General features: G+C 48.1%; 1 protein-coding gene across 8 annotated transcripts in view; it reads right to left on the bottom strand.

Moving 5' to 3' along the window:
• Positions 1 to 390: 390 nt before the first annotated feature.
• Bcor (BCL6 corepressor) overlaps positions 391 to 12603 on the bottom strand; it is a 121886-nt gene continuing 109673 nt past the window's right edge. For 6 of the 8 annotated variants that reach the window (XM_034484943.2, XM_034484941.2, XM_076918500.1 and 3 more), the window contains 9 exons: positions 11593 to 11853; positions 10897 to 11244; positions 9995 to 10320; positions 9446 to 9703; positions 4256 to 4422; positions 3100 to 3245; positions 1956 to 2033; positions 1582 to 1738; positions 391 to 1020 (listed from right to left, as the gene is read on the bottom strand). In XM_034484943.2, coding sequence (XP_034340834.1) covers positions 729 to 1020; positions 1582 to 1738; positions 1956 to 2033; positions 3100 to 3245; positions 4256 to 4422; positions 9446 to 9703; positions 9995 to 10320; positions 10897 to 11244; positions 11593 to 11853 — 2033 coding nt within the window. In that variant the 3' untranslated portion in view covers positions 391 to 728. The remainder of the gene's footprint in view (positions 1021 to 1581; positions 1739 to 1955; positions 2034 to 3099; positions 3246 to 4255; positions 4423 to 9445; positions 9704 to 9994; positions 10321 to 10896; positions 11245 to 11592; positions 11854 to 12603) is intronic. The other 2 variants (XM_034484945.2, XM_034484947.2) reach the window with 1 other exon arrangement.

Genomic DNA, 12603 nt, shown 5'->3' with positions numbered 1-12603 from the left:
TTATGTTAGTTTTCAATATTTTACAGAGTACAGGAAAAAAAATAGCTCAAAGTCTTCTTTAAATAAGAGCATAAAATGTTTAAACATATAAACAATCCGGTTTGATGTGTGAAAAGTAATTTCACAGCTTTTAAATTAGGATACAAAAGTTTCTTACAATTAGTTGTTTGTGTGTGGATATGGTTTGAATTTATATTACATACTACTGGATCACGTCCAATAGCATTTACCTGGCGTGAGCAGGTACTCTGTAAACCAAACATAAAAGTACACCACCACCAAGTGCCTTCACCCAATTCACTCCCCCAAACCAAACACATAGTCGTGACCACACAATGCACCCATGGCCCGCCACCAGAGCTTTGTATGAAATTACGCCAAGCACAGAGCTCCTTTTCATTTATTCATTTATTCATTTATTTTTTCTCCTTAGAAAAGAACAGAAAAGAAAAATGTTCCAAGTAAAAACGAACATACATCTCAAAGCATGTGTGCACTGAAAAATAAAGACATTTGAATAGCTTCATAAAAACTGACTTAAAAGTTTAGAAAGAAAACACGGGCTTCTTCTAGATTCTTCTGACTGGAGTAACTTCTCTTATATAAAGAAGAGATATTTTCATATGTAATAGTGTCCTTTCTTTACAGAAACTGTTGTATTATGACACATATGCACAAGGATTAACACTATAACACACTGTACACAGTGGGTGGGTAGGGCAGGTGGCTCACCAGTACTCTTCATGGCCCGTGTCACTAGGGTGAAGCCACTCCACAGAAGAGCCCAGCAGTGTCTGGAGCTCATTAGTGAATTCTACCAGATCCAACAGCTCCTTGCTTTCAGGGTTGAAGGCTTCCAGGTCTTTGGGGCAGGAGAATAAGAGACTTGTAGAGACCTGTCGGTAAAACTCTGCCTCTGCAATGGTGACAATTTCCAGATTGGGAAAATTGCAACGGAATATCCGGGAGGACATTTTCAATTTCTTGAGCACGTCTGAGAGCAGAAGCCAGTTTCGTGGCCTAGAAAATAGAAAGGGGTGGGGCTTAGAGTTCTGGCCAAACGGAAAGGTACCTGCTCTACCCTGACTGTTATTGAGGACCAGCTGTCTTCTAGTCAACCCTCCGCTCTCTCCTACCATAGCTCATCGCTGGACTTTAAGGTAAGGAGAGTAATTGGAGCTGAAAGAACCAACTTAGGACAGATCTCATTTTCTACAAAGAACATCTACTAGTATTTGAACAAGCTTCACTGTGCCTATTAGGCAAGGAGGTAGGTTATCTCTACAATCCAATTATACCTCAACTCTTGGGGGGAGTTCCTAGGGTGATTTGTTCAGGGATGAGTGACAACTGTGATATCCAAGATGGTGGCTCTAAGCTCTTGCTTTTTCAAGGGCAACCTATACCATATTATGGTTAAACCCCATCTCCATTGGGCATAAATAAGCAAGCAATCTAGACCCTAATCCAAGGTTTGCTGACAGCTAAGGAGCCACCCACTCAACTACTTTCATCTGCCTAATGGGCCAAACTGCCTTAGAAGCAGCTTAGCCACTTTGTGCCAGAGATAGCCATGCTCACCCCTGAGCGACGGACACTTGGATGTTATAACATGGCAAGAGGGAGCTTTCGGCAAACTCAAACTCAAACAAATCGCTATAGGTATCCTCTTCCTCATCTGGGTCTTCTGGTCCTGGGGGGTTAGCCAAAACATCGTACCCACTTTCGTCATCTGGTTCTAATGTAAGACAAATGAAAGGGGGTGGGGGGAGGGGGGAGGGAGAGGGAGAGAGATCCATTAGCTACAGAAGATTTCAGCCACACCACCAAATCCAGACCTCTAACAATATTCTCCAGCAACCAAGCTCTTCCGGTGCCCACCTCCCTCCCTCAGGGTAAGGCAGAGACATTGGAAGCCACCCACCCCCCACACTACCATGAACAATGCTGCTCACCACACACAGAGCTGCCATAGAACTCCCAAGCGCCACTGGTGTCATCATCACTGCGGCCCTGCAGGTCATTTAAATAGTCTGCAGAGAAAGGGGGGGGGGGAGGTAGTGATGGAAGATAAAATATACTGGCAAACTAGGTGTGGTGTCACATAACTATAATCCCAGAAAGTTTGAGGCCAGCCTGGGCTCTACTATGGAATCCTGTCCCCACACAAAACAAAACCCCATTTGACAATAACAAAATGCTGATCCAGTTAGGGTGCATTTCCCCTATGAACTCATGAGAGGCTACTTTGTGGATGGGTCTGCAAGTAGCCTCTCAATTCTTAGAAGCCCTCTGTGGTACATAACTGTTAACTTGAGGGACTTGCTGAGGGACAGGCTACCCTGACCTACCAAACGAAAGCAAGAAAGCCCTGCAGCTTTTGTATATTAAAACCAAGGAAGACCTGGGTCTTTACACCTTGTCTCTGACCAAGTGAGCAACTTCTCCCAGTAAGTTCAACTCAAGATGGGCATGAGTGGGTCGAGTTCCCAACTGAGGGAAACTCTTTCCCAGAAAGTGTCTAATAAGGAATGCAACCACAAGTGCCCGACAGTCATGAAACCCTCTGTGCTTCTGTTCTGGGGAATCTCATAACACCTGGGGCTTAAAAGATGGCTTTATCCTAAGTCCAAACAACAGCACCCAAAACTGCATGCCCAGGAGATTCTGTAACTCCACACTGCCTTGCTACGTAAAGTTACGGGCCGTACTTAGGTGAAAAGGGAATTTGTAGAAAAGGAAACCAACCAAATAACCAACCAAATAGCAATCAAAGGACGCTACCACGAAGAAGCCAAATGGCCTCACTACAACATGATTACACCATCAAACAAACAAACAAACAAAAAACCACCCTTTGCTTTCTGCCCAGTCACACCCAAATCAAAATATATATAGTCCCCATCTCTTCCCACCCCATCCACCCTTTTGGGTGGTGTGAGTGAGAGCCCAGGGCTTCCCATATGCTAGGTAAGTGCTCAGGCTGACCTTACATGCACAATTCCCCACCCGTATGTTCTCAGAGTATCTAGGACTGTAGGTGACTGCCACCATACCATGCACAGGTGAATCAAGCTTTTGAATAAGATCACATCATACCTGTTAGAAACTTCTCCATAAGTTCACTGTGGGTCATTTTCATGATGGTCCTCCCTGAGTATGTGGCTAAAGTAGGGTCAGCACCATAGGAAAGAAGCAATCGGACAATTTCCAAGTGGTCATTCTCCACAGCATCATGCAGAGGCCTGGGAAGAGACATGGGATTAAGCTTGTGTGAACGAACACACACACACACACACACACACACACACACACACACACACACCTCCTACAGTGAACATCCTGGGTGCAGTAGCAATATCATTGTCAGTATGAACAACTGGCTCAAAGTCAAAGAACTAGCTCTCCTCTAAAGGACTGGTGAAGGAACTATTTCAGGGTCAGCTCTCAAATACCCATCTATTTTATCCTTAGGCCTAGGGAAGAACTTAGGTCTATGATGAAAGTGTCTTAAGGGCCTGACAGTGGTATATTCACAATAGGACACAGGAGTCAATGCCATTAGAAAACCATGGCACTCAGGAGGCAGAGGCAGGGAGATCTCTGTGGTTTCAAGGCCAGCCTGGTATACACAGTGAGTTTCAGGATAACCAAGGCTACATGGAAAGACTCTCCAAAAAAAAAAAACAAGACAAAACAAAAGCCTAAAAGATGTACAGGTTACCTTTAGCTATTTATGACCATGAGGGGAACCCTCGTGCCCTGCCTCCCAGCAGTGCACCCCTCAAGATGCTGTGCTGACTCAGAACTGACATTAAGGACAAGGTGAACACCAGGGTTTGGGTGTGGGTGGTGACTGAGGAAGCAGGGGAGGGAGGGACAGATGGTCTTTAGTCTGTCCCCAGGGGTGTTTCAGCTCAGAAGTACTTTGAATAGTGACTTCCCAGATGGTAATGAACAGTTCAGAGTTTGAAAAGGCAGCAAACCCCCCCCCCCCCCCAATTCTTCATGAAGACATAGCCTCTATGGAGGTTCTTGGTCTGTGGGAGAACCATAGAACTGGGTAAGACTAGGAGAGGTTTGTCTACACCGGCCAGAAAAATCTGTTCAGTTCAATTCTAGGCTGGCATCTGTGCAGGTGTGATTTGCTCTCTCCCTCTCGGGGGTGGGGGTGGTGGGGTCCTGCATCCCCTTAGAGCTACTGTCTGCTCCTCCAAAGGATGAGGATGCAAGAAGAACAAGACACACCACTGACCTGGTTCCATCCTGGGCACTGCAGTTGACATCAGCGCCATATTCAAGGAGGTGGCGAACGATGTTGAGCCATCCCCTGGCACAAGCTTCATGCAGGGCACAGTAACCAGCATTGTCTCGATGATTGACATCACAGACCTTGTTCTCCAGGCAATATAAGACCACTTCCTGTGGGGAGGGAATGGAAAATACCATCCGATCACCATACAGCCACCTCACAAGGAAGACTTCTCCATAGTTCTAAGACTCCACATTGGGGCCTGAGAACCCACTGTGGTTTGGGTGGTGCCTGGATGTTTATTGAGGGGCTCAGAACACTGCGAAGGGCTCTGTGTGGCCCAAGGCTGTGCGGCCCCAATATGCTTGGCTCAGTGCTGAGGGAGCATGCAGAGACTCAGCTGCAGAGATCTCAAAAGGGCGCATCCAAAGCCAGGCATGGTGGCTCACACCTGTGATTCCCAACACTCAGGAGGTTGAGGCCAGTGGACCAACAAGAATCTGAGACTAGCCTAAGATATACCGTGAGACCCTGTGTCAACAAAACTAATCCAAGGTGCATTCACCTGTACAATGGCATTTATGTTCCACAGGGTCATTATAGATAGTAAACAGACACATTTAGATAAAAGGAAAGGCGATCGAAGTGAAGCAAAATAGAAAAGTGCCACCACATCCTGCAACCCAGAGCCGTTCAGGCAGATTCCAGCCCCGGGTACAGACAAGAGGCAGAGGCTGGGCAGCCAGGCCTCTCATGAGAGGCAGGGTTCTAGTGGGGACTCTTGCCAGGTATCTTAGACATCACCAAGAAATAGCAGGAAGCCAAGTGTGGTGGTATACACCTGTAATCCCAGCACTCAAGAGACTGAGGCAGGGGGATGACTTTAAGTTGGAAGCCAGCCTTGATGGCAAGCCTGGGACATGAAGCAGAATCCACTCTTAAAAACAAACAAACACCCTCCTACAACAGACAGATGTGGACAAAAGACATAAAGAGGGCTGGGGGGACAGTAAGTAGTTCAACGGAAGAGCCTTTGCTTGCTAGGCAATGCTCTGGGTTTTATTCATTCACACCACCAAGGACACTAAGACCTCAAATGACCCCACCTTTCCTCACTTCTCACTCTACTCAAGACTGAATCAATGAAATACACTCTTATTTACCTAAGTCAATGACAAGAATCAGATCCCATACTAGAACAAAATAGAACAAGCCCACCCCTCCCCCTCTGCAGAAGGCGGTTGGTGTCAATAGTTTGCATTCAAATCACTATCACTAATCTCACTCCTTTAGCATGTTAAAATATTAACACGAACCACTCCCAGTAAGCATGGTAGTAATTTATTCCATGTCTTATTACCATGATTAAGCAAGTTTTCAAACACATTGAACAGTATTTGTCACCGGGAAACAGATTACACTACCTTCCTCTAAGTCATGCCAAACAGATCGCTCCTAACTTCTAAGAATAGGGTAGGTGTGGGAGTGGCCCAACCCATGGTCTGTCAGTGAAAGGGAAACCTCACAGGTAACACTGGGCCTCTCTTCGTGACAGGGGGGAAACTCATCTGTTAGGCATAAAATAGGGCCACTCATAGACATGAGGTGGGTTGTGAAAACTCTCTTATGCCCTTTCTAGGACAGTTCAGTCCTAGACAGTAAAGGGTCGCTTGGGTCCTAACTAGAGTGTTCCAGATGCCTCCCTGTGAGCCTAAAGCTGCATGCTGGTAAATCTGACCATCTGTGCCCTGCTGTTTCAGGTCGCCACAGCAGGCAGCTCCCTTCGAAAACAAGGGGAGGAAGAGAAAAGGCATGCTTGGCACGGCATTTCTTCCTTCAGGTTCTAACCTGCCAGAAAGCCCACAATGCTCTGAGCTCCCAGGCCACCTGCCCTGAGCACTGGTATCCAGGATACCGCATGAAGCTGCTGCTCTTTTAGCAGGCCCTCACTAGCCAGACTCGAGTGGACGGCTGCAATCTAATGAGCTCTGTGCCCCAGCCAGGAAGAGACCTCGTCACGTGACTCTGGGATCGGCGAGCACCTCCGACTGCTGTGCAAAGATCAATTTATGTGGATCCCGGCGGTCTGCCCGGTGTCCTCTCAACCCAGGGTTTATTTGTTCTGACAATTATGGCCCTCACCTGGAAGCCTACCTTGCTACAGGGCTGATTTGAGGGAACCTAGAAATGAAAGAAGCCAGAGCAGAAGGCCAAGTCAATTCGTTCTTTTCCTGGAGGGAGGCAGCAGTAGCCACACACTAGGCCAGGCATTTGCCATGGCCTAGTCTCATTCAGCTGCACTGATGTCACTTGGCTTGAGATCTTGCCCCACACCACTTTCCAAGGCCTAGGAATCACCAGGAAGAAAAGTGGGGGTGTTCTCACCCAACACTCTGGGAGACTGTGGTCCAGAGGGGTTAAGATTCCCAACCAAAAGGAAATATTTGACTCATCAACCAAGCCAAGTCCCAGGTCTGCTGGGAAGCCTCGAAAGGCCCAATAAAAGGCTCCGGCTAGAGGGCCTCAATCCAGCTGTTATCAGTATCCCTCTGACCCACTGCTGGGGTCAAGCAAGCTAATACCACTCTCCTAGGTGGGAGGGAGTGAAAGCCTCTTTACAGATGCCAACTGCTGTCCCCAACAGGGTAAAGATGCGTGCCTGCCTGATACATTTCTCTGTTATTTTCTGCACCAGAAATGGGTGTTTGAAGGACAGCCCACCCATTCCTAAACAAAAATCAAACTGTTTTTGTTGGACAATTCTGTTAAGAGGCCATAAGCCGAATGCCATTAACCGCAAAATGTAACCATAAAGACCATAAACCCGACATTGTTAATTAATTAAATGCCTCATTAACTTTTTTAAAAACATGATTTATTTAATTCATAGAAAATTTAACCATTACCACTAAATGCACAAGCATGTGGTTGCATGCTGGCATTTTAGCTAGAGAAATAGAAGCCTTCTTAGTAGGAGACAAGCAACATTGAGTGTGCCTGGCCTGCCTGCCTCCTCCAGTGGTCTATCTAATTAAGACACCCCTGAAGAGATGGGGTGCTATAAAGCCCTAGACCCACATTAGCTGAAAGAGAATGAGGGTCGGGTGAGAGGGGTTTCCTTTTTGCTGTACTTGAAGCATCTTTAGCCAGCTAGAAAACAACAGCGGCAAAGTTCGCTGCTAGAAAAACTCTCCCATAACTGCATGTTTCCAACAGTTCCTTACAGACCAGGAAATTGTCCTTCATTTAGAATGTTTGAAATTGCCACATCTGAGTGGCATAGCATTCAACACCTCAAATTGTGCCAAAAGAAACCCAGGAAAGTCAGACTCTGGGTGAGTGAAATGGTTTAACGTTAATAGTTAAAACACTGGGTATTGAAATTTACATATTGAAAATTCCACATGCCTGTATGGAGAAGTTCAATAAATATTTCCTGAGCCATCAAAGGAACAGAGCCTGAAAAAGTGTTCCTTCGTGTAGGCCTCAGACCTACCAGCTGCATAAAAACTATTCCTTAGAGAAGCCACAAGGGTCTCTTGAGCCTCACCATTTCTCTCTGCAAAGGAGTAAGACCTTTGGAAATGATGCCGAGATCAAAGGGCTAAGAAAGAAGCCTTGTTTCTCTATGAGCAAAGAAGCCTGCTGCCCTTGAGGGAACCCTCGTTCCCTCACTGCCTCCTTTGGTGAGCATGCCAGAAGCCCAAGTGTAGCACTGGTGAAGCCCCATGAAAGGAAATCGATGCAGAGCACGCAGCCTCACCCTTGTCCAAGGTGGTGATGCTCTCTGCCTGTGGTTAAACAACCAACGGCCACTGGCCCTTAAACCCCAGTAACTGAGGTGATTACCAATCTTTCCCTCTAGCTATCTCTGAGACAGTCCTGAGATATAAAACAGAGATGTGTTGATGCAAACAACAGCACTCACAACCAGAAACACAGTGTTCCCAAGAACCATCCTTCCCTCAAGTTCCCACCCACCAAGCTACAATTCCCAGGCTGGGATCTGGGTCACTGGCTAACGTAGGGCTAGGTGATCCTACCTCGAAATACAATGGTTTATCAGAATGAAAGTAAGGACGCCAGGCTGCTGGTTAAATCCTGCTGGTGCTGGCCTACTGTGGGCCAGTGTATCCACTCGTTTCCTTCACACCTCCACATACAGCTTGCTGAACAACATTTTATTTTGACCATTCAACTCCCAGGGGGCTGATGTCAGCATTTCAAAAAAAAAAAAAAAAAAAAAAAAAAAAAAAAAAAAAAAAAAGGCCTTTGTCCTATGGACTATTGCACCACAATTTCAATTGGCAAGTGGGTGTGTGGGATGCATACAGAGGCAGAAAAAGGCGGTTAGCTCCAGGAGGTTCTGAACTGCAGAAAGGGTCCCCCTGGAGCCTTTGGAGGGAAGAGTCCAAGAAGAGCTGGGGAAGGTGGTGATGGGACAGGGCTGGGCTTTGCGGTCACTGTTCAGGGTCAGTATCTTTCCAAGTTCTTCAGTCCCTCTGCAACTTTCCTCAACCAAAAGTGCAGATAACAGCAGTTGCCAGCCCAAAGACAATGAGAGGGAAAATGAGTTACCGTGGATCATGCAGGCCTGGAGCATACTGTAGAGTGCTCAGGCAGGCCAACACTGAGGGCACAGGTCCAGTTGGCAGCAGTGAATTTGGGGCAGAGCCCCCTCGGGCTGCCACTCCCTCTCTCAGATATCATTCCAGTCAGGGCTACGATCCCCACCGTAGTGGGTCCATGTCAACCATGCCAACAGTCACTTCCAACCCCTGAAGACCACCTTTCTACCAACAATAGCATAAGCCACCCTAAATAGAGCTAATCGCTTCTCTACACCCTTATTAATCACAAACCAAAAGAAATAATTAAAATTTACCTCAGTCACCAAGTCCTGGGTTATGTCAGATTTTCTATCAGAAATAAGGTAGGCATGGCTAGCCTACCTGCCTGAACAGGAACTGAACATCTGAGGCCTTTCTTTTTCTACCCTGACAGACCTAGGTACCAAAGAGACAGCAGCCAGAGTGGGTCTAATACAAACACATCCTGCTGGGCCTTGGAACAACTCCTGATGTGGAGGGGGTGGGCTCTCTCTCCAAGTCCCTCCCTGAAGCTACAGTGCCTAGCCTGAAGCAGCAGCAGCTGGATGCTTCAGATCCAGAGTGCCCATAAGTAGACACTCACCTCATAGCCTAGGCGGGCAGCCCGCTGCAGCAGGGTCTCGCCAGCATTCTTATTGACAATGAGTCTCCGAGCTTCTGGCGGCATGGGGCGAGACTGGGTGGTCTCTTGAGGAGAATTTGAGCATGGCAGCTGTGTGGCCTGGGTGGCCGGTAGCAATTGTTGCAAACGGTCAAAGGGCTTTGGCTCCTGCTTGGCTGGTGGTGACAAATCGTAGTCCGAACTGGGCTCAGGTCGCTTTCTGAATCTCCGCACAGTCATCTGTCACAAGAGTAAGCAGTGTGCACAGGTAAGACTGTGACCCTTTAACACCCCCTTGCCTCTCCTCCCTTTCCTCTTCCAGAGTGACAAACCCACTGAGAAAGATATTTTCTTTTTTTCTGTCAAAGGAGGGTTGGGGGTGGGGTTTCACTCTTACTACTTCAAAACTTCATGGCCACCCCGCACACTTGCCCCTCTAGGACAGGAGTGATATAACAGGGGTTGCAGGCCAGAAAAATGGGAGCTTCCTCCATGAGAAGCAGGCACAAGGAGGGAGCGGGCAGAAGGTACCTTGGTGTCACTGTTCTCCACATAGTAGTCGCCTGTGATCTGCAAGCTCCTCCTGGACTCCTGAGGCATCAAGTGCTTGGTTTTGCACAGTCTCTTCCCCGATGGCTTCTCGATGTTGTCTGTGTATTTTTGCAGCGGGGAGGCAGCCCGACAATCCTGGTCTTCCTCTGTGCACAGCACATCTGTCTTCTGGCTTTCTTTAATTTTCTGCTGTTTGGCAGGCAGCCTCGAGGCTGGCGTGCAGCTTGGCTGAGTCTGCTTTTTGCCACTTGCATTGGTGGATGAAAGGCTCTTCATGGGCGGAGAGTCGGAGAACACAGGCAAGCCTAAATACGGAGGGGGCGGTGACGGGCGGGGGAGGGGGAGAAGAAGCAGGCGTTACACAGTTGTAGCCGATGCAGAAAGAAAAGCCCATTGTTAGCACTGATCACTGGAGCGGCTTCAGTTTTTAAAGATATACCAATTATGTTTTCAAAGCATTAATATTTTAATTATCCCACATTCAAATGGCAAATAGGTTAACCCTCAAAATACCAAGTGGTAAGTTTCTTCAAAGGGCCAGGACAAGAGGACAGAAACTGGTTCTTCCTGCTCTCCCCCACCCACTGGGCTCAGGTGCTCACGAATCCAGAAGACTGAGGCGCTGGAGCCCGGAAGGATTGTGTTGGCAAGGTTGTGGGGCCACCCAGCCTTCCCTTCCTGCCCATTCATATACTGGGAAATAAGGAAGGAAGTGGAAAGAAGACAGGCAATGGGGTGTGCGAGGTCATCACTAAAAAGCACCACCTGCCACAAACTTTGATGGCCCAAGTCCCCGTGCTCCCCAAGAGGCCTTTTCCCATGGAATTCATGACCTATCCTCTAGAAGCACAGTGAGTAGTCAAGAGGTGGTCTCTGCATACCTTGCTCATTGTCACAGGATTTGAGGGACTCTTCAGACCAGCCTCTGTTGCCTTTGGCCTCTGCCTTTTTCTTGCCAGGCTTCTCTTCAGTGATGTTATTCCCCTGGGAGGTGACCTCAGGCTGAACAGCCTGGATCACTTCCTTCCTGCTTTGCCGGCCAGGTTTGCTCTCGGCTGCCGCCGACACCTGCTGCTCCCACCGTTCTCTAAGGTGCAGCAAGTGGCGCTGCTTTTTAGGATGGAGCCCTGTTAATTCAATGCACACCTTCAGGTTGGTCAGCTCATTACAATGTGGGTCTTCTAAGTGGTTAGAGGAACTGTTTGTCATTTCCCTCTCAGGCCAGTCATCTAATGGAGAAATAACTACAAATTAATCAAAAAGCCCCATGGGGAGGGAAAAAACTGTCTTACATAGCACCAATGGGGTGGGGGAGGGGAAGGGTGTGGCCGCTGTCTCTGCTTGGTAGGTCAGTTTATATTTCCTTGGCCGCCTCTGGGTTTGGAGGGAGGGGAGGTGGGTGCCGCCTCCCCAGGGCTTCAGGAGGCGTTGTGGGAGTGGCAAGGCTGTCTATGGAGGGAGGGGGGAGAGGTGCTGCAATAACCCCACTGTGATCCCACACAACCACACTCAAGTATGCCCTCTGCGGCTGCATGCACAGGACTCCCAAGCAGGCAGTGGAAACTGGCCAAGCTCACCTTTGGAGATCCGCCTCCGCTTGGCTTTCAGAGGGTCCTCAGCTACCTCTTCCACAGTGGTCTCAGTGTGGGTGCTGTCACCTGATAATTTGCGTTTCCTGTCTAGCCGGGGAGTGGGGCTCTGTGGCACGTCCACCACCCCCTGGTCAGTGGGTGGCTCACTCACAGGCGGCGGCCTCTCCAAGAAATACTTTTCCACAGGAAGATCTTTGTCCTCTGGGGCTTCAAAGAGATCATGTTTGTTTCCAGTACTGTACTCGCCTGTGAGGACACACAAAAATACAGAAATAAAGATCTAGGTCCTTACATGGAGGCAGACTACAGGGAGTAGGCGGGACAACCTCGGCCAAGGCCATGGTGATGAACACCTGACAGATCTTGGGAGACAGAGATCCTCACCCATTAGGAACCTGGAAGCACAATATTCAGAACTTTCCAGAGAAAGGGCATGCTAAAACGAGCCAGCAAGTGCAGCAAGGTAGGTACCCTGTCTTTCTAACCGTTTTGTAGTTGGGGGCTAGAGGAACCCAGAAAGGGCTGAGGGATCCACACTCTTAATTAAGTCTGGTTAAACTAAAAAATCTTCGGGAAAGCATTTGTTAGGTCATTATTTGGAAACACAGGGGCAAGAGGGCTGTAGTAAAAGACTAAATATCTCCAAAATGGCATTTGCTCAAGGGGCAACATCTATGTTTACTTGAACAGACAAAAGATGATGAAAAATGAGGAATGTAGATGGGAGAGTGGTGAAAGAAGTCCAGGACCTGGATGGGCAGGAGGGGGCAAAGAGCCCTGAAGACCCAGGGCTGCTGGGAGGAGAGGCCCAGCAGAGCCAAAGGCAAGGATGCCTTAGCAAAACCTACAACTTCAGAGACAACTTCAAAGGGCTCAATCTGATGGCTGCCGACAGAAATCCCTATCACTAAATCAAGAATCTGTTCCCATTCAATGTCCAAAATAGGGGATCCCCACAGGGCCTCGGGTCACCTAACCTGCGCTCTTTCTCTCATG

Source organism: Arvicanthis niloticus, chromosome X (genome assembly GCF_011762505.2).
Source record: "Arvicanthis niloticus isolate mArvNil1 chromosome X, mArvNil1.pat.X, whole genome shotgun sequence".
NCBI classification, from domain to species: Eukaryota; Metazoa; Chordata; class Mammalia; order Rodentia; family Muridae; genus Arvicanthis; species Arvicanthis niloticus.
This window is presented reverse-complemented; position numbering and strand designations above follow the sequence as displayed.